The sequence below is a fragment of the Ovis canadensis genome, chromosome 11, assembly GCF_042477335.2.
Source record: "Ovis canadensis isolate MfBH-ARS-UI-01 breed Bighorn chromosome 11, ARS-UI_OviCan_v2, whole genome shotgun sequence".
Classification (NCBI taxonomy): Eukaryota; Metazoa; Chordata; class Mammalia; order Artiodactyla; family Bovidae; genus Ovis; species Ovis canadensis.
The window spans coordinates 52,650,429-52,675,587 of NC_091255.1; the positions used below are offsets into that span (position 1 = coordinate 52,650,429).

General features: G+C 35.4%; 1 protein-coding gene across 6 annotated transcripts in view; it reads right to left on the minus strand.

Annotated features, from left to right (window-relative positions):
* Positions 1–25,159, minus strand: part of GPATCH8 (G-patch domain containing 8) — a 93,294-nt gene that overhangs the window by 63,809 nt on the left and 4,326 nt on the right. For 2 of the 6 annotated variants that reach the window (XM_069541617.1, XM_069541623.1), the window contains exons 2-3: positions 8,882–8,956; positions 568–640 (exon numbers count right to left, since the gene is read on the minus strand). Coding sequence is in view for 1 of the 6 variants with exons in the window: in XM_069541623.1 (XP_069397724.1) it covers positions 568–640; positions 8,882–8,956 (148 nt within the window). In the remaining 5 variants the exon portion in view is untranslated. Of the gene's footprint in view, positions 1–567; positions 641–2,698; positions 2,717–7,859; positions 7,895–8,881; positions 8,963–25,159 lie in introns of those variants that run through there. The other 4 variants (XM_069541618.1, XM_069541619.1, XM_069541621.1 and 1 more) reach the window with 4 other exon arrangements.

The window sequence follows — 25,159 nt, forward strand, 5'->3', positions numbered from 1 at the left end:
CCATACATTTCCCAGAGACTGACCTGAACTTGAGAAATGGCCTCTCAGAGAACCCTAGGAAATCTCTGTTTCAATTTGATGTTTCATATAGGTGAATTATTCTACTATTGCATGGATTCTGATTAGAGACAAAGAACCAGGGCAATCACCAGCTTCAGGAAGAATTCAGGAGGGCAAAAATTAAACTCTGCTGTTGAAATTAATCCTCTTAAAAATACAGCAGCCACAATACATCACTAAGTGATACAAACAAAGTACATTCTGATACTACATATTTCATTTACTTTACCCACCCATCACTTCCACCAAAAGAAATTTAAAACAGACTGAGCCATACACAGTATGTTTCCTGAAAGTATTCACGATACAGCAGCTTACTCTTGCAAATTATTAGCTTAATAGTGATTTCAAATACAGTTATAGGAAAAACAGACTACTCTAGGGGATAAAAGGCAGGGGGGGAAGCCCAAACACTTTTTAAAGAAAGACAAAAAATATATTCAGGCATAAGATCTGCATCAGAAACATTTTTTCTTTCTTTTTTCTTGGTATATTTAAAAAACTTACCCTGAAGAGATTTTCCCAATCCCTGGCCCAGCTTCCACCCATGTTTCTGGAGTAAGCGATGTCCAATATTATCCTGACAGACAGAACAGAGAGACAAACCAAAAATATTCCAATAATATATTCTTCCCTTCCTAGTGGTATATAACAGGTGATGAACAAGAGATAATTCTACATATATGCATGCAAAAAAGGTGCTAATAGGGGAAATGTGCCCAATAAAGGGGGCATTAATGTAAAAAGAAATACTGGCTAGTATTTTATACAGGAAGAACAAAGAGGTAAGGGTCCTTTCTGATGGTGTGTTGGGCAATTTTTATACACAACACGTTTAAAAAGAGAAAAAAGGGAAGGGGAAAGGGGGAAGAATACACTTATGAAGTTTAAAACTAACATTAAAAAGCATAAAGTCAAAGTACTTATACAATCATATCCACCACCTAGACAGCACCACTTTAAGAGCTTTTTTTTTTTTTTTTAAAGAAAATCTACATTGTGTTTAGTTATTTTGCTTATGTGTCAGGCTTTCATGATACAAAGTAAGTTGTAAGTGTAAGACTGCCCCACCACTAGAAATGAAAACACAATCAGAGCAAAATCCAGGCTAGACTTGATTGGTTTTTTAATACATATATATAAAATATAAATATTTAACTAGCATGCAGCCAATATTAAACTGAAAAAACAGTGAGGTTAGTAAAACGAGAAATTAAATTGATTAAACAGAAAAATAAAATGAGCTCAAGCACAGACTGAGTGATGCATTTCAACATGTAATCTAACAAAAATGCTAAAATGTTAGAATGAAACAGGCCTAGCAATAAGTTAACAGTAAAGAACCATTAGTGCATGTAGGGGAAAAAAACCAATATACATAATGTCTCATCTTCCTAGGAGCACAGTGGAAGAGATCCTTCAATGTAAATCACATGTAAAGACACTAGAAACAACAATTAAATGTCAGCTTTTGCGTAAGGTTTCAAGATCTTAGAAACCTCTGCAGACCTTTGTCCAATTCTTTGCTTTTTACAAATACAGAGAGAACACTAAAATAATCATTTAACTGTATCTGATAAAATGATGTTACTTATCAAAAGGAAAACATTTAAAAATTGTAAACAAAAAGTGTTCTGTATGCATTAAAATGTAATTTATAATATTAACTGGGTATCACCACTTGAAAATAATCTCATATTTCCTAAAATCAGATTATGAAGTCAACTAAACCATAAATCTCTGAATTAAAAACAAACATCTCATATTAAATTGATTTTTATCTTCCAGCTACATATTCAATGGTAAAATGCTCTGGAATTATAGAAAAAAATATGTTACTATTATATTCTCTGATAGTAAGTTACAAGAAGAAGGTTAGGTCTCTTCAATGCTCTGTTTAAAAAAAAAAAAAAAGGTCAACTTCCTTCTATCAGTTTATGACAGGATGCCAACTAGAAAACTAGACTGAGCAGCTTATTACTTTATTGATTAGAGGAACAAAGATCAGGATACTTGAAAAAATGGGGCAAATGATAATGAAAACTGTTTCTGTAACAAAACATGCAATTATTTTAAACATACATATACACAGTCATTACTGTACATAAAAGGTCACTAGAGATTATTTTTTGCTAGGAATTGAGAGAATAAGAAAATGCTATGGATACATGTAATCCCAGTACTGAATGCCTATTTATAAATAACTTTATTGAAAAAAAAAAGTTTTAAGTCTTAACACAACTAACGTTAGCAGAAAATGAAGATAAAGAGAGAGGCCTTTATAGTACTACTGTGGAAATACACTTACCTGCACATAAAATCCTTGTTTTATATCATAATTCCTACAACTAAATTAACTGCAGAAAGGACAAGGATAGCAGAATGACTCTAAGATAATGTAGCTGAATAAAGTATTGTTTAATCTCTTAATAGGCTAATTTTAGGGTATTAAAACCATGCTGACAAAAATTGTTGTCCCTTTTTTTAAATTAAGAAAAACTCTATCTTTTGGCTAAGTGGAGATGAGACATTATGCTGACCGTGTTATATTATGAATGCACTAAAATAAACAGACAGATGAAGCAGTATGCTATTTCCAAAAGCAGTGCAAGTGGAGTGAAAGCATTTCCATACGAACCTGGCTTTAAAAACTGGGCTGTCAAAAGAACAGTTAAATGTAACACAAAGTAAGAAACTGTCCAATCACTAATGGTCGTTTTTTTTTTTTGTCTTGTTTTCAATTCACTGCTTGCAATTAATGTATTTATTAAAGGAGAGTGAAAGCATAAGTAAATTCACGAGTCAAGACCAGCTGAAAGATTCAAGAGCAGCGTGTTGTGACTGACAACAGTGAAAGGAAAAGCAAATGTTAAAGGGAGAGGGAGAAAAAAGAAAAATTTAGGGTTATACACATTAGCATCACTTTTACAAAACCACTCAAGATGGCTGTCACCTTCTCAAAAAAAGCTATTGATACAAAATGGCAGTGGTACTTCTCTTCTAAATCTTTAAATGAAAACTGTTCTTTAATTAAATCTACTTCCCTGGTGGCTCAGACAGTAAAGCGTCTGTCTACAATGTGGGAGGCCCGGGTTTAATCCCTGGGTTGGGAAGATCTCCTGGAGAAGGAAACGGCAACTCACTCCAGTATTCAAGGCCCAAGGACAGAGGAACCTGGTAGGCTATAGTCCATGGGGTTGCAGAGAGTCGGACATGACTGAGTGACTTCACTTTCTTTCACTTTCCCCAAGTATGAACAGGGAATGAAATGTCAGGGGTTATGTATTAATATTATTAACATGCCACTCTATGTCCTTGCAATTATAACAAAAAGCAACAAAAATAATAGGCATATCTCCCAGAAAGTCTTCCCCTCACCAACCTCTTAGATTAACTGAATGACTATTACAGAAAATCTGAGCCTTTCCTATCATTTCAGACTATGTTTTTGAAGAAAAAATGGCAGTTCTGGGACTCTGCAGAAAGGACTAGTATTCACTACGGTTCCTTTTCCTACCAAAAGAAAATAGTTTTATAAAGACTAGTGAAAAATCCAACAGGCTTAAGGATGATGGGTTAACACAAGAAAGGCACATCAAAATACCTCATAACAAAGTATTAATAGAACAAAGCAGACTTGTCTAATCTGAAGTGATCAAACTGTTCACTCAACTTTCACTGTGAAAGAGCAACGAAATAATTCAGTGGCCAACTGGTGATAATCATTACTCTCTCTGGTTAGGGTGTCAATCATTCCTATAAATGTCATTTATAACAGTAAACTGCAGTAATGTGTAGCCTCAACCGGTAATCTAGACATAACAAGGGCAATGAGCACTATTTAAGTCCTGAAATAACAGTTTGTTATTTAGGTTACTACAAAAGTGACTAAAAAAACTTCATTTTTTATTTTTAAGCAAAATAAATAATTTGAACTTTAGTTATAATCTTAAAGAACTGAAAATAAATATTTTTTTTAACACAGCCTGGTTTGTGACTGACAAAGAGGCATGTATAGTGATAGGCTGTTTATAATTTAAATACACATGGAAGAAATGCAGGGAAATACTAATTTCAAACAATTAATAAAGGAACTAACTTTGCCCAAGGGAGGTAGGCAAAAGGGTGGTTTTCCAAATCATTCATAAAGAGTTCCCACAACCTATTTGTTGTTGTTTGGCCGTGCCAAATAGCCTGTAGGGTGTCAGTACCCTGATGAGGGATTGAACCTGGGTTCTTGGCAGTTAAAGTGCAGAGGTCCTAACCACTGAACCGCCAGGGAATTCCTCCCATGATCTATTTATTACTCTCTGTCCTTAAGACTCCAAAAATGGTGGCAATGTGGCATTATATTTGGTTAGGAATGAAGTTCTTATTCTTAATTCTGGTTAAACTATGAAGCTGAGCTAAAAACTCAAAACCTTTTTCATCTAGATTACCTAAATTGGCCTTTATGGTTTTTCTATTTCTAAACTTAAATGTAAATTAAACTGCTATATTTTAATCCTCTGTACTAAATGTGCAAGAAAGGAGGATATAATTTTTAAATGGGAACATCAATAATAGCAAGAAATGTGTATTAGAAACAACTACTAATATGCTAAAAACACAATACCAGCAATAACACAAAAACAAAAAACCATCTTATTATTGTTTTAGCCATTCCTCAACAATTTTATTAATTAAATACCAAGTAGAAAACTTTCCCAGGAACTTCTCTCTGCTCCCTGAAGCTGTATACCATCAAAGAAACAATAACCACTTGGGAAACAGCCCCACCAATCTGTATAATGGGAGTCTGCCAAACCCCACCCATCTGTATAATAGAAGTCTGCCAAAATATAGACTAAAATTCACTTCATTGGGTGGGGCTGATTCTAAGTTTTTTAATAACGGGAAATAGAATACCAAGTCTCAAGAGAAAACTATACTACAATTATGGCAGTGACTAGATGAATACTAATTCCACACTGAATTTTCTTTTAGTTGACAGCCACATTCAATTTACACCATTTAGCTCATTTTCAACAGTGACAAAAATGGCAAATCTCTTGAGTGGATTGTAAGCTTTGCTGATTGTGTATTAAAGACTCTATAAGCAAAAAACCAAGTGCTACTAGGTGAACCCATGCAAACAACAAGTTGTAAAAATTCCCCAACAAAAAAAATCTATAGCTCACTACAGATGACACAATGAAGACTAGAGAGAAAAGCCATATAGTAATGCTACACCATTCAGCTCCAAGAAGCACATTATTTATAGTGCAGTCCACATATGGTCACTGCTAAATATCAAATCAGCAGTCTTATAGAGTTACAGTTTGGAACTAGTGGAGTCCACAGATCTAAACAGATATGCAACATGACAAAACCCACTTATACATATACATCTAAATCCTTAGATATGCAAAGTAAACATCAGCAACTGGAATTTGAAAACTTACATTAATTTTTTTAAACTTGCTCAGTCAACCTGACAACTATAAAGACAGAATTTTAATCAGTCAGGTAGAACAAAGACCAAGTACTGGCTGATGGGCAGTTTCACTTCCAACTGCAACAATGACAACATATTTTAAGTGTATGGTGCAGGGATTTTGCCTTTTGTACAGCTTATAATCACTCTCCCATCTGATTTCTCATCTTCTTTCTATGGTAAAGATCACAAAGAACCATATACCTTAAGTCAGATCAACCAATTTTTGGATGTATGGTGGAATCCTAGACTGGGTTATGGTTTTAAGATTTTTGGTTTTTAACCGCTTTATTTTTCGGTATGAAGTGGAGATCATAATCATAGGTGGGACCTAAAACTCTCATAAAGTAGCTACATTAAAACATAAATTTTAAAAAGTTTTTTGTAATAAGAGCAAAATGTTAATACTTCCCACCTTCTCTTTAATTCAGATAAACAAGTTATCTGGCAATTCTTTAATAATTTTCTTGGAATAGTGTTTTATTACTGACCAGAAACTTCACTGAAAGATATCTGGTTAGTTGAAATAAACCAGAGAAAATAAAAATTTATACCAAAGATAATGAACTATTTCATTAACGCTGGATTTTGATGTATTTTCAACATTTCCGGATTGAAACTGAAATACCTGTATCATCTCAGGAACAAATCTAAGCTTCAGGAGTTTATCAAAATCATAATGTATTATCACATCTTTGTATCTCATCTCCCATCTTGCTGGTGTGCAACACATTTACCCTATTATAAAACAAAAAGACCTTAATCCTATACTCACAATAACCCTTCACACGGGCATATTCTTGGCACAAACCTGTGCAGAGACTTCCTCGGTTACCAGCTGCTGCAGATTACCTTCGTTAAAAAAAAAAAATGACTAGACCTTTAGCTCCTGCAATGATCTGTAGACTCCCAAAGCTGCATATTTCCAGCCACTTTTGAGTTGCATGCTGTAGCAAAACAGTCAGCACCTCTCAATAGATATTGCTGCAGAGAAAGATTTTAATTCAGCAGAGACTCTTTCTGTGTGTTAGAAGCAACTGCTATTTCCCCCTAAGAAGAAGATAGCTCAATAGCTAAACAAGATAGCCAGCCAGCCAGACATGTAACTAATATACACTTACTTGGTGGGCATTCCTAAGGTGATAGGGCTCTTGGAGGTTAGGTTACTACACTATCTATTTTTATGCCAATCATTTTAGAACTTTTAAAACTTTAAATTTACCCCCAAATGATTGGTGAACAGAAATAAAATCTCTCTCTTTTTGCCCCACTTCTATCTAACACCACGTTGGCTATGAAGCACCTTACTATTACGACCTAAACTACCACATCACAAATAATGCATGTTTTAACGTGTTTCCAGAGTAAATTTTCATTAGAAGTACAATTTACTACTATACATCTCTGAATATATACTTATTCATAAAAAATTAAACATCCAGTCCGAGGATACTTGCTATTTTTAGTGGAGAAGATAATACTATTTAATAAATAAGGCATATATCAATTCCACTCCTACTCACTGAGATTACTCAGTCTGACTGCCTTATGACAGTGTTCTTTCTATGACATATGCTGGGAAAATTCCTGGACACTGTGAGAGGAAAAAGAGCACTAGTCCCACATGCCGAAGGAATGAACTTTCCAAAAACCTTTAAATGCAGTCCTAAAAGAAGGCTTTTAAAATGTTAAATATCATTTAATTTCCCGCTTTTATTAAATCTTTCTTGAGTAAAGTAATAATGAATACTAGGCCACAAATTTAGTCCAGCTAAATTTCCTGCAACTGTTGAGTCAGAGTACCCACTGAATTATAGCTTGTATAATATTAATCAACCTTGTACCATGCAGAATATGGCACCTGGGCCTTTCTTTTGACAGCTATCTAGTCTTAAACTTTGACCCAAAGAAACATTTAAATGATATGGAAAAATTATTTTCCAAGTATAAAATACTGACCTAGCTAGCCCATAGATTTCACTGTAAAACTCCACCTTGTGATAATTCCCAAGACGATAGTAAAATAAGACAAAAACTTCAAAGATTTTTTAACTCATCAAAGTGGGCCTGGCATTTCATCCTTAAGTCAAAACACAAGACTGGGCTTTCAGCACAACATCAGATGTGAATTCTCCCTCTGCAGCATTATCACATGCGTCATCAATTACTGCCATGCCTAAGTCTAGCATCATGCCAGCACATTAAGACAGAAGGTACTATATGCAGTGTTCACTGGACCAGAAGAACAGAAATAAGAAGGGGAGGTGGGGAGAAAGAAACCCTAGAGAAGAAATTAAAAAAAGGCAGACCGTGCAATACAAACCAGATCATGGCTGCTTAGCTAATATGGGCCAACTGCTGTGGAAGAAAAATGTCGAACACCCCAAGTTGTGTAAATTTCTGTAAACATCTAAACACACACACAAACACACACAACACCAACCTAGTTAGGAACATAAATATATGTTGATCCTTTACTATGCTACAGCTATGAAAATAAAAGCTAAAGTTAAAATATCTGTATTCTCTAAACTGCCTTATTTTCCTGAGGGAGGAGGAGAAGCTAGTATTTCTTAAAGGGAGAAGGGGGAACATCTTGGCTGTTATAGAGACTCTCTCTCGGGTGACTTTCCATTCTAGTTAATCAATAACTCTCTGAAACCCTTATTAAATACATACACTTAAGAACAAATATTAAATACTGACAATACTGACAAATTTAGACATTTTAACAATGGACTGTGTAATCTGAAAATAAAGGGCTTTTCAAAATAAAAATAATGTTCAAAAATTAAGAGTCAGGAAAATAAATCTCCTTGTTCTGTTGCATTGTATCAATATTTAAAATTAAGTCATGTGAATAGATACAATCAACTTTTGACAAAAACCAGACATCTCTTAAACCATAGAAACCAAAGTTACCATGTCTCACAAGAGTCTGGTAAATAAAAATATTAGCCCCTAACTGTTCCTAATGGAATATTTCACACATGATTATGTTGCCAGGAAAGGTGAAGTTTTTTAAAGGATCAAAATACATTTTACTCCTTTATTCAATTTACAAAAACTTCAACTAAACTTAAGCTTGTTATCTTTAACAGAGTATGGGCCAAAAATGGTATTTTTCCATCAAAATTCTAAAGTGTTTCTAGATTTTTTTCACTGATTTCCTAACATATTAAATATTAGATTACAACTCAAACTCTACTTGATTACTGTAGGGCATGCAAGAAAACAGCTCTAAACTGTACTACAAGTTAATTAATAAGTTTAACTTCATTCACATCAAGTGTCACACGAACACTACCTAACTATCTATGACCCCAAATTAAGCACTGATCTTACCGATTCTATAGGCTTGTCAAGGGATGCTTGTTCAATTTCCAAATGTCCTTCTTCATATTGATCAAAGTGATTACCCTGAAAAAACAAGATTACAGTTATTTTTCCTAAAAGCAAATGCCAAAATTATTAGTAAAACTAATCAAACTAGGAGGTTATCTTTAATTTTTCATTCTTTTTGAATAAACAACCCAAACTGTCACAAATTCAGGCTTTCTTAAATCTGTAAACACAATTTATTAGAAGTCTAGATCTAGTAATATGAACTTGTCTTCTTATGATAAACACTGAAATTGCTAACTAAAACATTAACCATCATTTGGGACAGCAACTCTTTCTTAGACTGACTATATTAGGAAGACTGCAGAATCTTAAAAACAAAGGGCTGTACTGTGTTTTACTTTTCCAAAACAATCTTGTGCTACAGCAAACAAACCCTGACAGCAGAATGCAAATAAAATCTGTATTACAACACTGTTCAATGTTGCCAGCATTGCCTTTCACTAAAACTGCTAAAATAGTCAACTTTAAATCATCAATTTCCAACTCCAAAGCTTCAAGGGGTTCAGAAACAATCTCTTGACACAGTATCCTCAATACAGCTATTCCTCAAATGATCTGCCAAAAGACACAAGCATGCCTGTATAACACCATATTTGACTATAATCAAGGAAGCTGTCACTACAACTAGAATAAGTCAAAACATCTAGGAAGTTCTCTCTAATTCTGTTTTTTTTTTCCCTGCTCTATGAGAAAAGGAAGAATTCATAATTTAGCTTTAAATCAGAATATCAATTTTTCAGTTTCCTTATTGTTACAAAGTAACAAGTATCAAATCTGGGTCTCCCGCACTACAGGCAGATTATTTTACCATCCCAAATACAGGTATTCCTCAAATTATCTTACAAAGTAGAGGGCATGAGGATTTGTGAGTCCTGAATTTATTTAAGCCAAGAAGACTACAGATTTCAGTCTAGCCTAAATTTAATTCAGGTATGGAGTAGTAGGACAACCTGGATGTTCACCTAACCAAAAATTACTTGGCTCTTTCAAAGTAAAATTTTAATTGAACGAATACAGCTTAATTATAGCAAGCTCTGACATGTAATTTGCCACACGGTATGGTAACCATTAGGTTACTTGTTTTCGTCACCAGACTGTGAAGTCCTTAAGGACAAGAATGGGGTCTTGTAGGGACGAAAAAGTTCTGGAACTAGATAGTGGTAATAATGGTTGTATAACACTGGTAACGTATTTAACGCCACTGGACTATGCACTTTAATTAAAATGAAAAATGTTATGTTATTTGTTTTTACCAGGTTAAAGATAACAAAACTGTATGGTAGAGTCTATCTAAAAGAAGAAAGGAGTAATAGGATAGGAGTGGGGTTTCCAAAGATAAAAGCTCATCTTAAAAACGAAACAGGATTTAAGAGCAGAGGGGCTCAGACAGTAAAAGGATCTGCCTCAATGCAGGAGACGTGGTTTCGACTCAAAGGTTGGAAAGATCCCCTGGAGAAGGGAATGGTAACCCACTCCATTATTCGTGACCGGAGAATCCCATGGATAGAGGAGCCTGGCAGGCTACATACAGTCCATGGGCTCACAAAGAGTCAGACATGACTAAGCAACTAACACAACAACTCTCCCTTCCCAGAATGATGAAAAAACAACCATCAACAAATAATATAAAAAAATAGCCATTAATCCTGAAAGTCTGTCTTAATCGCCAATATTTCATCCAATGATCTCTTTAAAGTAACACCTGCCTCTTGGCATTTAACTTCTATTCTAGCATTCAAAAGTTTCATCGTTGGGGTTTCCCTGGTGGTTCAGTGGTAAAGAATCCACCTGCCAATGCAGAAGACATGGGTCTGATCCCTGATCTGGGAAGATCTCACATGCTGCAGAGCAACTAAGCCTAGGAAACACAGCTACTGAGCCCATGTCCCACAACTACTAAAGCCCACACACAGAAACTAGAGAAAACCTTGCGCAGCAACAAAGACCCAGCACAGCCAAAATTAAATAAATAACTTTATTTTTTAAGTTTAGCAGTTACTTAAAAGTTGTTAACTGCAAAGTACATCTAAATTCCTAAATAATAAATATCCAGATAAATTAGATTAACCCAAATCTCACAGTACAGGACACCAAAGTGAAAGTGATAGTCACTCAGTCATGCCCAACTCTTTGCAACCCCATGGACTATACAGTCCATGGAATTCTCCAGGCCAGAATACTGGAGTGGATAGCCCTTCCCTTCTTCAGGTGATGTTCCCAACCCAGGGATCGAACCCAGGTCTCCCACATTGCAGGCAGATTCTTTACCAGCTTAGCCACAAGGCAAGCCCATAGGACACCAATGTCCGGCCAAATTTCATAATTCTCTTTTACTCTATCAGTCAGTTCAGTCACTCAGCTGTGTCCGACTCCTTGCGACCCCATAGACTGCAGCATGCCAGGCCTCCCTGTCCATCACCCACTCCCGGAGTTTACTCAAACTCATGTTCATCGAGACAGTTCTTTTACTCTATAGCTTGATATAATTTAATTATAAAAGAATAATTTCAAACTACCAACAATAATTGGCTACTATTTTTTAAAGCAGCTAAACCTTTATTTAACTTGGGACAATTGATTAATTGATCTTCAACAAAGGTTCAAAAACAATTAGAGAAGTATTTTCAATACATGGTGCTAGAAGTAGGTACTCATATGCAAAAAAGTCTAATCCACACTGCACACCATAATAAAAATATAACTCAAAAAATGTATCACAGACCTAAAAGCAGACCTTGGGTGAGACAAGGATTTAAGGTACAACCCCAAAGCACAACTTATGAAAGAAAAAATTGAAAAACTGAATTGAGAGAAAATATTCACAAATCTTAGAAGATCTGTATCCAAAATATATAAAGAAGTCACAAAACACAATATTAAGAAAACCTAGTTCTAAAGTAGGCAAAAGTTTGCTGGTAGGAATGTAAAATGGTACAGTCACTTAAGAAAATAGTTTGGCAGTTTCTTATAAACTTATACACACATTTATCCAAATAATCCATCAATATTGTCACTAGGTATTCACACAAGTAAAACGAAAAACTTATGTTCACACAAAACCTGCCTGTGAATGTTTGGAAATTACTCAAATGTCCCTCAACTGGGAAAGAAATGTAAAAACTATAGTACACCCATACATGGACAAATATTCAGCAATAAAAGGAACAAACTACCCATATAAGCAACATGTGTATGAATTTCAAACACATTATGCTAATTAAAAGAAGTCATGCTGAAGAAGTTACCAGATTCTATTTATACAGCATTCTGAAAAAAGCAAAACTAGAGGAAAACACTAACTAGTGGTTTTTCAGCCCCCTAAAAACTGGTTGATTCTAGAAGTTAATTCAGAAACCTGTTTGAGAGACAAGAGATGAGACAGAGGCCATTTTTAACTGCACATGTTTTTTTCTTTTGAATTGTATACTTAACGAACCCAATACTCAAATATCCTAATAGAAATCACAATCACTTTGTGTTTTATCTCTGAATATTTAAAATGAAAGGTGTATGTATTTTTGAATCAACATCACTTTAAAATAAATTTTAAAATATTTCCCCAGAAATCTTAAATGGTGTTGATTCAAAAATACACAGTTATGTATTATGCTGTGTTACTTTGGGAGTTTTTCCCCAGAAGTAAAAGGTACTAGGGGGGAACACTGAGAGAAGAATATCACATTCTCCATAGCTATTACATATTTAAAATGCAGATGATACTGTAGCATTTCTCTTTTGTTTTAATAAGTAGAGACCAATGTCCAAAAAGGAAGAGTTTAATTCTATTTTATTAATGCAACAATTAGGGAGTCATTTAAAAGTTTTAAAACTACGTGGAAGTATGTTAACTTGAAGTTAAATGGAAGGGAAAAACTCAGAAAGATTGTGTGAGACTATGTGGAGAAAAATTAAACAAGCAATGTTATGTAAATGTGACAGGAGCTGGTAAGTATTTCTGGGGGGAAAAAAAACAACTAACCAATATCTAAAGTTTAGTTTTTTAAGTATCTGCTGACTTTAGTGATGGCACTTGAATTTAAACAGCCTGAAAAGAAATATCCTACAAATTATCATAACTAACTTAGAGAATTGAGAGAGATCACTTCTCAATATTTTAAGTATCTGATTTGCCATAATAAACCAAACAATTAGCATCCTGTTTTTATTACTATCTTGCTATTTGGCCTCATACAAATCATGTTATAGTTTTCATCCATTCTGTACTCATTTACAAAATGAACTTGAACTAGACACTCATGTCATTTCTTGGCCTAAAATTCTATGAATTTGCAGATTTAAAGTGAATTAAAAGTATCCTACAGGGGAAAAAAAAAACCTGACATTTAAAATTTGCCACTACAAAAACCTAATTACTATCAAAAGTAAACTGTTAATCAAAAAGCTAATAATCCCTAGTGGTGAAGCATAAAACATTTTTCATCTACGCCAAAATAAACATAATGACATGAAAATCAAGTAAAAGCAAGCAATAAATACCCCGAGTTTGCTGTTGATTTTTCAGATACAATACCAAAAAGCACGGGACTTCCCAGGTGGCACTATGGTAAGGAGCCCGCCTGCCAACGCAGGAGAGCCGGGTTTGAGCCCTGGGTCGGGAAGAGTCTCTGGAGGAGGAAATGGCAACCCACTCTAGTATTCTTGCCTGGAGAATCAATCCCATAGACAGAGGAGCCTGGAATGCTATGGTCCACAGGGTCACAAAGAGTCAGACATGACTGAAGTGACTTAGCGCAGCACAGCACACAGAAGGCATGATGCATAAAAAAATAACTGCTAAGGACTTTATTAAAATGTAAAACGTCTGCTCTGTGAAAGTCACTGTCAAGAGAATAAGAGGACAAGCCACGAATCAGGAGAAAATATTGCAAAAAAGCACACTGGACAAAGAGCTGTTATCCAAAATATACAAAGAACTCAAACAATAAGAAAACAACTGAACTTAAAAAATGGGCAAAAGATCTAAACTGACACTTCATCAAAGAAAATATACACATAACAAATACTACAACTTATTTCATTAGAGAACTGCAAGTTAAAATGAAATGCCACTACATATGAGAATGGCTAACATCCAAGATACTGACAACATCAAATGCTAGCAAGGATGTGGGAGCAATAGGAATTCTCACTCACTGCTGGTGGGAAAGCAAAATACAAAAGACAGTTTGGCAGTTTCTTACAATACTAAACATACTCTTACCATACCATCCAGCATTTGCATTCCTTGGTATTTATCCAAATGAGTTTAAAATTTACATCAAAATCTTATACATGACAGTTACAGTAGTTTTTATTCACAACTGCTAGAATTTGGAAACCACCAAGATGTTGAACTCTGGAAGTTGGTGATGGACAGGGAGGCCCGGCGTGCTGCAATTCACAGGGTCGCAAACAGTCGGACACGACTGAGCAACTGAACTGAAGATGTTGAAGAGATGAACAGATTAACTGACCGTAATACATCTATGCAACAAAATATTATTCAGCACTAAAAAGATGAGCTATCAAGTCACAGAAAGACACAGAGGAGTCCTGAAAACATATTACTAAGTGAGAGATGCCAATCTGAAAAGAAAACATATTTTGACTCCAAGTAAGTAACACTCTGGAAGAAGCAATACAATGGAAACAGTTACGGGTACACACACATACAGTGTGTGGCTATCAGGGGCTTAAAGGGAAAAAAGGGATAAACAGATGGAACACAGATTTTTAGGACAGTGAAACTGTAATGGTGGCTACATGTCATTATACTACGTATGTCAAAACTATAGAACTACATCAAGAGTAAAGCCTAAGATATACTAGGACCTTGGGTGATAATTAGGTGTCAATGCTGGTTCACCTTTTGTAACAAATGTACCACTCAGGTGGGAATTGTTGATTACAGTTGATGTGAAGGAGGGAACGGGTATATGGAAACTGAATGTTGAGCCTAATTTAAAACTGACTTAAAAAATAAAATCTATGTATTTTTTTAAAGTAAACAACAAAAAGTTAATAATCTGAGTAAACCCATAGTCAAAATTTCCAAGGCATTTCTTCAAAATAGTATGTTCATTTTAAAACTTGACTACAAAATTGTAAAACTGATAACAATGATTATCTCTAAGAAATGAAATAAAGTAGCACTTTCACTTTTTCCTGTTACAATGTAGCCTGAACTTTTAACAATATCTACTTTTACATTTGTATTACTTGCTCTGTTTTAGTGGCGGTTTTTTTTCCCCTGATTTTTGCTTTTTAATTGCTTTATTAACTTTACATTTTTCTATGCAAATAGGTGAAACTATACTGTTAACAGAAACTTAGCTTGGGTACCAAGGCAATGTCCAATTAGAAGCTGGTAACATCTGACACATGGAAATTACAAAAGGTTTACAGTAAAGGCATATCAGGAAAATGCAAGGGAAAAGAATAACTATTAATCTCATGGGAAATGGCAGGAGTCAAGGCATAAGGCAAAATTCATCATGATGGTCATGATGATTAGAGACATTCATTAACACAGAAATAAATGTGCCGTACTAATGAGATGTTAATAAGGGGGAAACAGGCACAGAGTATATGAGAGGTGTGGTGTATAAAAAAACTCTGCACTACCTCAGCAAACTTTCTGTAAATCTAAAACTGTTCTAAAATAAAGGTTTACTTTTTAAAGTTTTGGGAAGGATCAATACCATTCCACACACACAGACATGTATAGCTTTCTTTAGCTTTATAAAATCCTTTAGAAACCTTACCCTAATAAGCTCATGATATACTCAATACAGGATCTGGGAACCAGTTGAATTTAGGGGATTTTTTAAAAAAATCATCTCTATTTTACAAACAAGAGAACTGATACATAAACTGATACAGAGATTGTCACAAATTCACAAAGGCTTCTGATTCTTAGTCCCATACTCCTGCCACTGTATTCTACTATACAAAACCCAAAGATTAAAAAAACAATAACCTTGCCGCCATAATTCTGAAATAATATTCTCTATAGAAAGCAGGAATAGTCAAAACTTAGCGATATGTAAAACAGATAACTAATAACCTGCTGTATAGATGGATGGATGTACAGCATAGGAAACTCTATTCAATACTTTGTAATGGCCTATATGGGAAAAGAATCTTAAAAAAAAAAACAACAGTGGAGAGAGAGATATAGATACATAAGTGGCTCACTGTGCTGTACATTTGAAACCAACAACACTGTAAACCAACTATACTCCAATAAATTTTTTAAAATTTAGTTATAAAATAGATGGAAAGACTGAGGATGTATTACAAATGAGAGAAGACAATCAAGAAACGCTAAATGTAAACAATGTGGAAACTTGGATGGGATACTGGAACAGAAAAAGGACATCAGTGGAAAAACTGGTAAAATTCAAATAAGGTCTGTGATTTAGTTAATATTCTCTTACCAATGATAAATTCTTAGTCTTGATAATTATGTTATGGTTATTATACAAATATTATAGCAGAAGAACATGAGTGAGTAGCATACCAAAACCCTCTACACTATTTTGGGGACTATTCTGTAAGTCTAAAATTAGTTAAAAATAAAACAAAAAGTAAAAACCTTTTAGTAATCATTATTATTGAAAGCATGTTATGAGAAAAAAATCAAAGAGCTAAAAACTGTACTTTTGGAAAGGTAGAACGGAGACTGCTTGTATATATTAAGTAACTCTGAAAGAATCCCCATATAATTAGATTAAACACTGGTTGTCTTTGAGAAGAAGTGATTTAACTTTTCACTCTGAATCCTTCTGTCCCTTCTGAATGTTGTACTAAAAAAGCAAAATGGAGGATGGACTACAAAGAGTGATTTCAAACTCCCAGGGCACAAACTATAGAAGCAGTGGCGGTGATGATGATGATAATATTTCTTGCCTTTCTCTCCCACAAAAATTTTTTTCAACTCATTCTGATGAATTTAATAAGATTGTTCTTTCCAAAAATAATCAGCAAGGCATCTGATTATCTGCTGGCCTCAACAGGGATTTGAAGAGAAGTAATTTTTTCTGCTTTACCCTGCTTTCAAAACCACATTTAGATCTCTGAAATCCCATTAGTGGTAGGATGACTGTATCATACAAACCAGGGCATAGAGAGGAAGAGGGTGTGGAAAACCTAATTACCCCTGGACAAGAGGTATAAACTAAACAGTCATCCTGGTGAAAATTCACAGATCCTGTGATTATTAAGCCATTCTTAAAATTTGATTTCAATGATCACTATTTTGAACAGTTATTTCATTGTCCAAATCAATTCTTCCTTTCTAAATATTACCTGCTTTTAGAGTGAAATATACCTTTTCATTTATGCTGATCAGAAATATAAGTTCAAAAAGATCAGACATACACACAATGTGTCAAAGATTTTTAAATGCACACCCACGTATACATACAGCCGGCTGACTTTCTTTTAACTGCCTCTTCTCTCAAAAAAGGATCAACATGGGGTAGGTCTTAACTACAAATCAATAGAACCTGACTGACCTGCATATTACTGAAGTACACAGTAGCTTTAGTTCCTTACAGGTCAAGGATTCTGCTTCCAAGCACAGGACAAATGTGGAAATTTTCAATTACAAATTTAGCTGCATGGATCATTTCAATATAAATAGAGACTAAGGTTGCCCTAAATTGATCCATATAAATGAATCTTGTTATTTGCTAACCAGTGCTGATTTTGGAATCTACACGATCCCACAGCTTTTCCAGTAATTAACTATATGGCAATTAATACGGAAAATGAGAAATAAAGAAAAGTTTGGGACCATTCTTTAAGGATCACAACCAACAACCCATAATTTCAAATAGCAAAACAAAATATTTAAGACCCCGAAGAGGTGAGCCTCTTCCATCTTCTTATAGCTATTAAAATTTCATACCATTTCTAAAAAAAAATTTTTGATGAAAAGTATTACTCATAGTAAAAGTTGGCAGATCCAAAGTTTCCAATTTGAATCAAATCCATTATTAACAGGAGGATTATACAGACTGAAAATTTAAATGCCGTCTGGCTTTCCTATCTAGACTAGGTATGAGACAAGTTTAAAGTTTTATCTTTGTCAGCTTTATTGTACCACTCATGCAAACCCATCTTAGCACCTGGCTCTAGCTATTAAGCTGCCTGTTATAGATGTTCCTGTCTCGGCTCCAAATCTCTGCAATCAAAATTTATTTTTTCTACTGTATTTACCATCATCCCCTTAGAGACAGCCTAAAGTCACAAAGTGGATATATTAATTGTAGCCCTACATCACAACTCAAATAATATATTTGTTTATAATTTGGACTTTCTAAATTCAAAACATATAATGATGCTGATTTCACCTACCATGGATTAAAAATGGTTTAGTGTATAGAGCCATACAGAACAGCTTCATATTTCACCTATGAACAAAACCCGTTCTCCTCTGACAACAAATAATGAGAATTCATCTCTGTCTCCCTCTCCCTTACCCCCGCCAAGTAAACTAATTCTAGTATGGTCTCAAATCAGAAAGAAAACATCTCAGGATGAAAAACATATCCAGAAAGTAATGGATATCTGGGGAATCCCTTAGTGGTCCAGTGGTCAGGACTCTGAGCTTTCACTGCTGAGGGCCCAGGTTCAATCACTGGTCGGGGAACTAAGATCCCACAAGCTACATGGCTTGGCCATAAAAATAAAGAAATGAACATCCTGGGGGATTACTGATATCATTTTATTAGTATAATAAAAATATATTTAAACTTAGAAACACCACTGTGGTCAATTCCTCAAAAACCCAAGTTCTTCACTATTGTTTTCATCATCATACAGTCTGATTTCCAATGACTTTCAGTACATTACTATAAAGCCAAAGATGTCTGAAGTCAGACGCCAGAAATCAAATCAGTCTGCTGGGGGTGGAGGTGGGAGTGGGGCTGTGTGTGTCTGCTAGGGGGGGGTGTGTGTGTGCTTACTCACTCAGTTGTGTCCAATTATGGATGTGTGTGTGTGTGTGTGTGTGTGTGTGTGTGCGCGCGCACGCGCATGTGCGCGCTTACTCACTCAGTTGGGACCCTGGGCTGTAGCCCGCCAGGTTCCTCTATTCATGGGCTTTTTCAGGCAAGAATACTGGAGAGAGTTGCCATTTTCCTCCTCCAGGGGATCTTCCCAATCCAGGGATTGAACTCGTGTCTCTTCTGTCTCCTGCACTGCAGGCAGATTCTTTACTCGCTGAGCCATCTATAACCTTAGGCAGATTACCAAACCACTCACTAGGCTTAGGCCTGTTTCCCCAGCTATCAAATCCAGATGATGACACTACTGTATTACTGCACAGGTTTTGAGATTTAAAGAGTTAAAAAAAAGTAATAAATTATTATTTCAAGACATTGTTGAGGCCAGTCAGTAACCCAGAAAAATAAATCCACTTACTAAATTTAACTCTATGTAATTTGGTAGGAGAGATAATTTGCTAAGCAATCTCAGTAAGTATCTAAGAATCTGAAAACACACTACACTGAGTCAAGGGTATGAGCATATCACACCCTAGTCTAAAAATACATGTACATCTGTTTGACATATCAAATTTTCTGGATAATTGGACTAGATCAAGAAAGGACTGGTTTCCAAAAACTCACTACACTGAAAAATTAGTATCTTTTAAAAACCCCACAGGAGAAACAGACCTTTTTCAGAAATGCAGGCAAAATCAGGAAACAATTTCTGAGGCGTTCAAAAAGATATGGAGACAGTAGGTAAGAAGTCCTGTGGGATCCACATCAATGCTTATTATTTCTTTCACCACTCGCTGGTATGATAAATGACTAGACACGTGACAAAAATTCTGCACTAGTCCACAGAAAAACAATGTGTATATACAATATGACACACAAAAGAAAACTCACAACTAAGATTGCTATAATTAATATATACAATATAAAATAAAGTGAGATTACAAACCTCCATTCCTGAAATATCCTTCAATTGGCTTTATAGGACATCACAGAACTAACAGTTCAACTGTTAGATAATCCACAGCACAGCAGGAAGTTGATCCCCCAAGTTGGACATAATCCTCAGACTCTACGTTCTTTCCTACATACGTGCCTCTGCTGCTAAGTCGCTTCAGTCGTGTCCGACTCTGTGCGACCCCATAGACGACAACCCACCAGGCTCCCCTGTCCCCAGGATTCTCCAGGCAAGAACACTGGTGTGGGTTGCCATTTATTTCTCCAACGCATGAAAGTGAAAAGTGAGAGTGAAGTTGCTCAGTCATGCCGGACTCTTAGTGACCCCATGGACTGCAGCCCACCAGGCTCCTCCGTCCATGGGATTTTCCAGGCAAAAGAGTACTGGAGGGGGGTGCCACTGCCTTCTCCATATGTGCCTCTACTTAACCATTAATTCAAATATCTGAGCAACTTGTAGGTGCCAGACCCTGAACCAATTCTAGAAAAATGAATAAGAAAGAATCTGCATTCAAGGAGTTCTACATCCAGGGAGATGAGATAAATTATAAGCATTATAATAAAATAATAAGTATCATAAAGTATACAGTAGGAGAGATAAAAACAACACAGTGGTTAAAGGCTGAGACTAGTTCAAACTACTTGAAAGCTATCTCTTCGACTCACTAGCTGTGTGAAGTGGGTAAGTTTTTCATTTGTAAAATAGAGATAAAAATAGAACCTACCTAACTGGGAGATTGTAAGAGAAAATAAGCATAACATAGTGCCCAACAGAGAGCACTCTGTACTGTTAGCTGCTACTATTACTAATAAAAGTGCTGTTACTGAAATATGACCAAAGAAAATAAGCAACTAACTGCCTAGGGAAGATGTCACAGACACAACTAATTGAGTCTTGAAGAATGAGTGGTAAGAATTCCAGAGAGGTAGGAGCATATGCAAAAACAAAAACAAGAAAAAGCCTAGCAGGTCCAGATAAAAACAGAAACTACAGGATGGCAAGACAATGACAGGGCAAGAAAAGAAACACATCTGTTACAATGGCACCAGATGCTTAACAGTCTCAAAAGCCAAGTTAGTGCATTTGGATTTTATTCTTGAAACAATCAGGAATGACAGGAAAAGTCGTATTTTAGGAGAGAACAAGGTTCAAATCTGAGTTTACTGTGTGGCCTCAATTTCTGTTTTCTCTTCTGTAAAGGGAAGGATACTACCACCTCGCTTGGATGGTTACTTAGATAAATATCTCCCAAATGCCTTGGCACAAAGCCTGTCATTTAATACTATTCAACAAACAGTAGCTGACAGTTTCATCACTAGATTCCACAGCAGTCAACTTCTGATGCTATAATGGTCATGGATACATTTTGACACCTTATTTTGACAGTATCCAGTAGAAGTACCACGCTTCTCTACCATCTACTCTTCTACTGGAATAAATGAAAAAAATAGACTGATTTTTAAAAGCCTTTTCTTATCCTTTTTTATATTTTATGATGCTATGCCAACAAACAGGAACTCAATAAATGACTGGGAAATGGAATGGAATTTCTGGTAGACCTATGAACAGCAAAAAGGCAGGCAAGAAGTCATAAATGACCAATTAAGCTTATAAAGGTGAGATACTCCTGGGGGGAAAAAATTAACAATAAGCATACCAACTACTTCCGACCAGTTAGTTAACTGGTAAAAAATGCTGCCAAGTATTAAAGAGAAACAATACTTTGCATAATGTAGACAATACCAACATTCATCACCTCAAAGGGGCCAATCTATAAGTCACAGCAGCAAGAATGCTACAAAAGAAATCAGAAGATTTAAGTTCAAAACTCAGGCCTGTACTAGACAAGTTTCCTCATCTCTAATAGACTTACTACCTACTCTATTCACCTTGCTGAGTTACTGGGAGAATTAGATAAGACTGTACACAAGGGCAGTTATTAAAGTGTCATGACAGTATGCAACTACACAATATTACCATTCTAATATCCAGGTCAGACGATTTTACAACATCCTGGTGCCTCAGTTTCCTAACTTCCTTTCCTAAAATGATCCTGATGTCCATTCTACCGTAGCCATTTCACTCTTATGGTCATTACGACTTCAATTCCTCCATTATCTCTATTTCAAACACTGTGCTCTCTCGCCACAACCTTCTGTCTTTCCAACTCAATTCCTCTAGCACCTCCACTCCAAGAATCCTTCAGCCTCATCAGAACCTACGACCCACTGATTCAATGTTCTCTACCCTTAACCCTCGAAGTCCTCACTTGTCTCTCGGCCAAGCTTAAAATCACATAGTCCACTATTATAATCATTCTCTTGTATACACCTTCTACTCTACTCCCTTGCCCCCATTCACGTTAATTCCGATTAATGGAGACCGGTCATCACAGCTTTAACAGTACGTGTAGCACATCTAACAGAACTCTATCTAAATCAGTCTTCCTACGTCTATTCCCCTGCTTAACACTTTAAATAACCAGTACATACCTGCTTACAGCATTGAAATAAAACTTTTGTAGCCCTAGCTTTTCCTTTTCCCGTTCCCAATGGTTTATTCATTGTCCTTAAAAAAAAAAAAAAACAACAACACCACAACCAATTCTGCTAGTTTGACCTCTACACTTTTACCCTGGCTATTTTCTCCAGCTGAATGCCTCCCTATCTTCTCCTTTGCAAGGATGCAAACCCATCTTTCAAGACCCAGTTTAAATGTTTCAGAAAGGCACACTTAATCATCCCACTTTAAGGGTTCTCTTCCTCCCTTCTGCTGCTGCTGCTGCTGTAAGTCGCTTCAGTCGTGTCCGACTCTGTGCGACCCCATAGATGGCAGCCCACCAGGCTCCCCCGTCCCTGGGATTCTCCGGGCAAGAACACTGGAGTGGGTTGCCATTTCCTTCTCCAATGCATGAAAGTGAAAACTGCAAGTGAAGTCGCTCAGTCGTGTCCGACCCTCGGCGACCCCATGGACTACAGCCTTCCAGGCTCCTCTGCCCATGGGATTTTCCAGGCAAGAGTACTGGAGTAGGGTGCCATTGCCTTCTCCTCTTTCTCCCTTAGGGTTTTGCATTTATTTACTGTAATACTATTTATCTGATAATCATATTAGTCTTATTTATAATACGAACTGTTTTTACTTTTGGTATCTCCCCAGATATAACAATAGCTCCCTAAAAAACACCACTTCTTTTTTTTTTTTAAACACCACTTCTTAATCAACTCCCTCAAAGACATAATCATACATACAATTCTTAAAACAAACATTTCAAATACTGTTTTAACAACTTTTCAAAAAAATTAACATATTCTAAAAAATATTTCTGAAGTAAATATACCTTTTTGTATCTCTTGTGCAGATGAATCCCTAAAGTAGTATTAATTAGATTTTCAACTACTTTTGTCCCTTTTATACTCCATAATTTTACTCATAGGAACAAGATAAGTTATTGACACTATAGCATGTAATCCACAAGCATCAGCTTTAGTTTCTATAGTCAAGACCTAAAGTATCAAATTAATTTACTGATTTTAGCAGTACTGCCTATAAAAAAAAAATTAAGCCTCTCTCTCTCATCAACTCTGGAAAAATAATATCAAATGAACCATGAGATAGGAATACTGACTTTTCCAACAATCATTATTTAAAATGTCAGATACAGAACATGATCAATCACTTTTCTCTATAACAACTTTAAACCTGGAGAGCTATTTTGTATTCCAGTTCTAATAAACAGAGACATAAACTGAAATCCCCCCTTGAAATCAACATAATTGCTTTAGCAAGGATCACAAAAATAATTGGAAACTCATGAGACAAGAGTAAATGTAATATTACAAAGGTAAATTTCTGGTCACTTGAGTGACACAAAATACAAGATTTACCTTACTCTAACATTGTTGGTAAAAACAAGAATTCAGGCAAATAACAGGAAACTCTGTTTGGAGCCCGAATGTTAATTTCTTACTCACTACAGCACATACTAAAACATTATGTGCTATTAACCTGAGTACAATGCCAAAGTAACTTTAGCTATACTTTTTTTCTCAAACATTTCTAATTTAGATATAAAATACTAAGTGTATGTTAAATCTCAAAGAAATCATTTTGTATAGGCATAACAATACAGTATATTCAGCTTGGGCATATTTAATTTTTTGCACTGATTAATACAACATGTATTAAGCACATTTGGTTAGACTTCCACAGTTAAATGGACAATTCACTTTTTATAACTGGAAAATCATTACAACATCTTCTGGTATTCACTGCAATATCAAATCAATGCCTTCTTTCAGTATTTGTGGTGGTCATTTATAATGCCTTTAGTAACTGCCATGAGTCAGCTTTCACTTAATACTAAATGGCAATGCTAATATGAAAAGAGAATGCCAGACATAAAAATATCAAGCAGTTTCAAGGAAGGAATTTTAACAGAATTCAAGGACTGGATGTCTACCTCAAGCTGGAATTCACTTTCACTAATAAAATATCAGAAACTTATTAAGTCACAAGAGCAAATATGAAACCTCTACATGGAAGGGTTCAAGATTTCATGAACTTTTTTTTCCCGAAAATGGTAATCTTGACCACATCAAGAAAACAAACCGTCCTTTATTCATTTTATCATGTTATCTAAATAGATTAATATGGAAATTATCCCAGCGACGAAGCAGCACAATCGAGGTAGCCAGTTATATATGCTTTTAAAATTTTTTTAAGTCACAAATGTTAGTTCTGGTTAGTTAACTTATAAATAGACCTGAGAAAATGTGATAAAAATATCTCTCACAGTACTTTAATGAGAATTTTGTGACACATACAGAATAAAAGGAAGGACTACAACAGAACACTTATTTTTCCATAACTTTATTGCCACTCAGCCTAATGATATATTTACCTAGATATCTTTCTTCTTGGTCTTCCATACCTACTTTAAAATGAAATAAGTAAGGCTGCCATCAGATGAAGCCCTATGGTCACAGTTCTTGCCAACCCCATCCTCCCTTCGAGGAAGGTTGTAATAAATGTCTTTCTCTCTGATGTTATTTCTTAATATGTCTCATGTTTTTAAATGCCTTTTGCCTTAAATATATATATACCCTGTACCCTTGAAATCACAACCAGGGAGACTTCCTTTATGTTGACCTTACTTTGGTCACTCTTAATCCCTTGAGAATACACTAACCAGTAATTGTGCATTTGCTAATAACTGTACCAATGCATGGTGAGTATATTGAAGTTTGTACA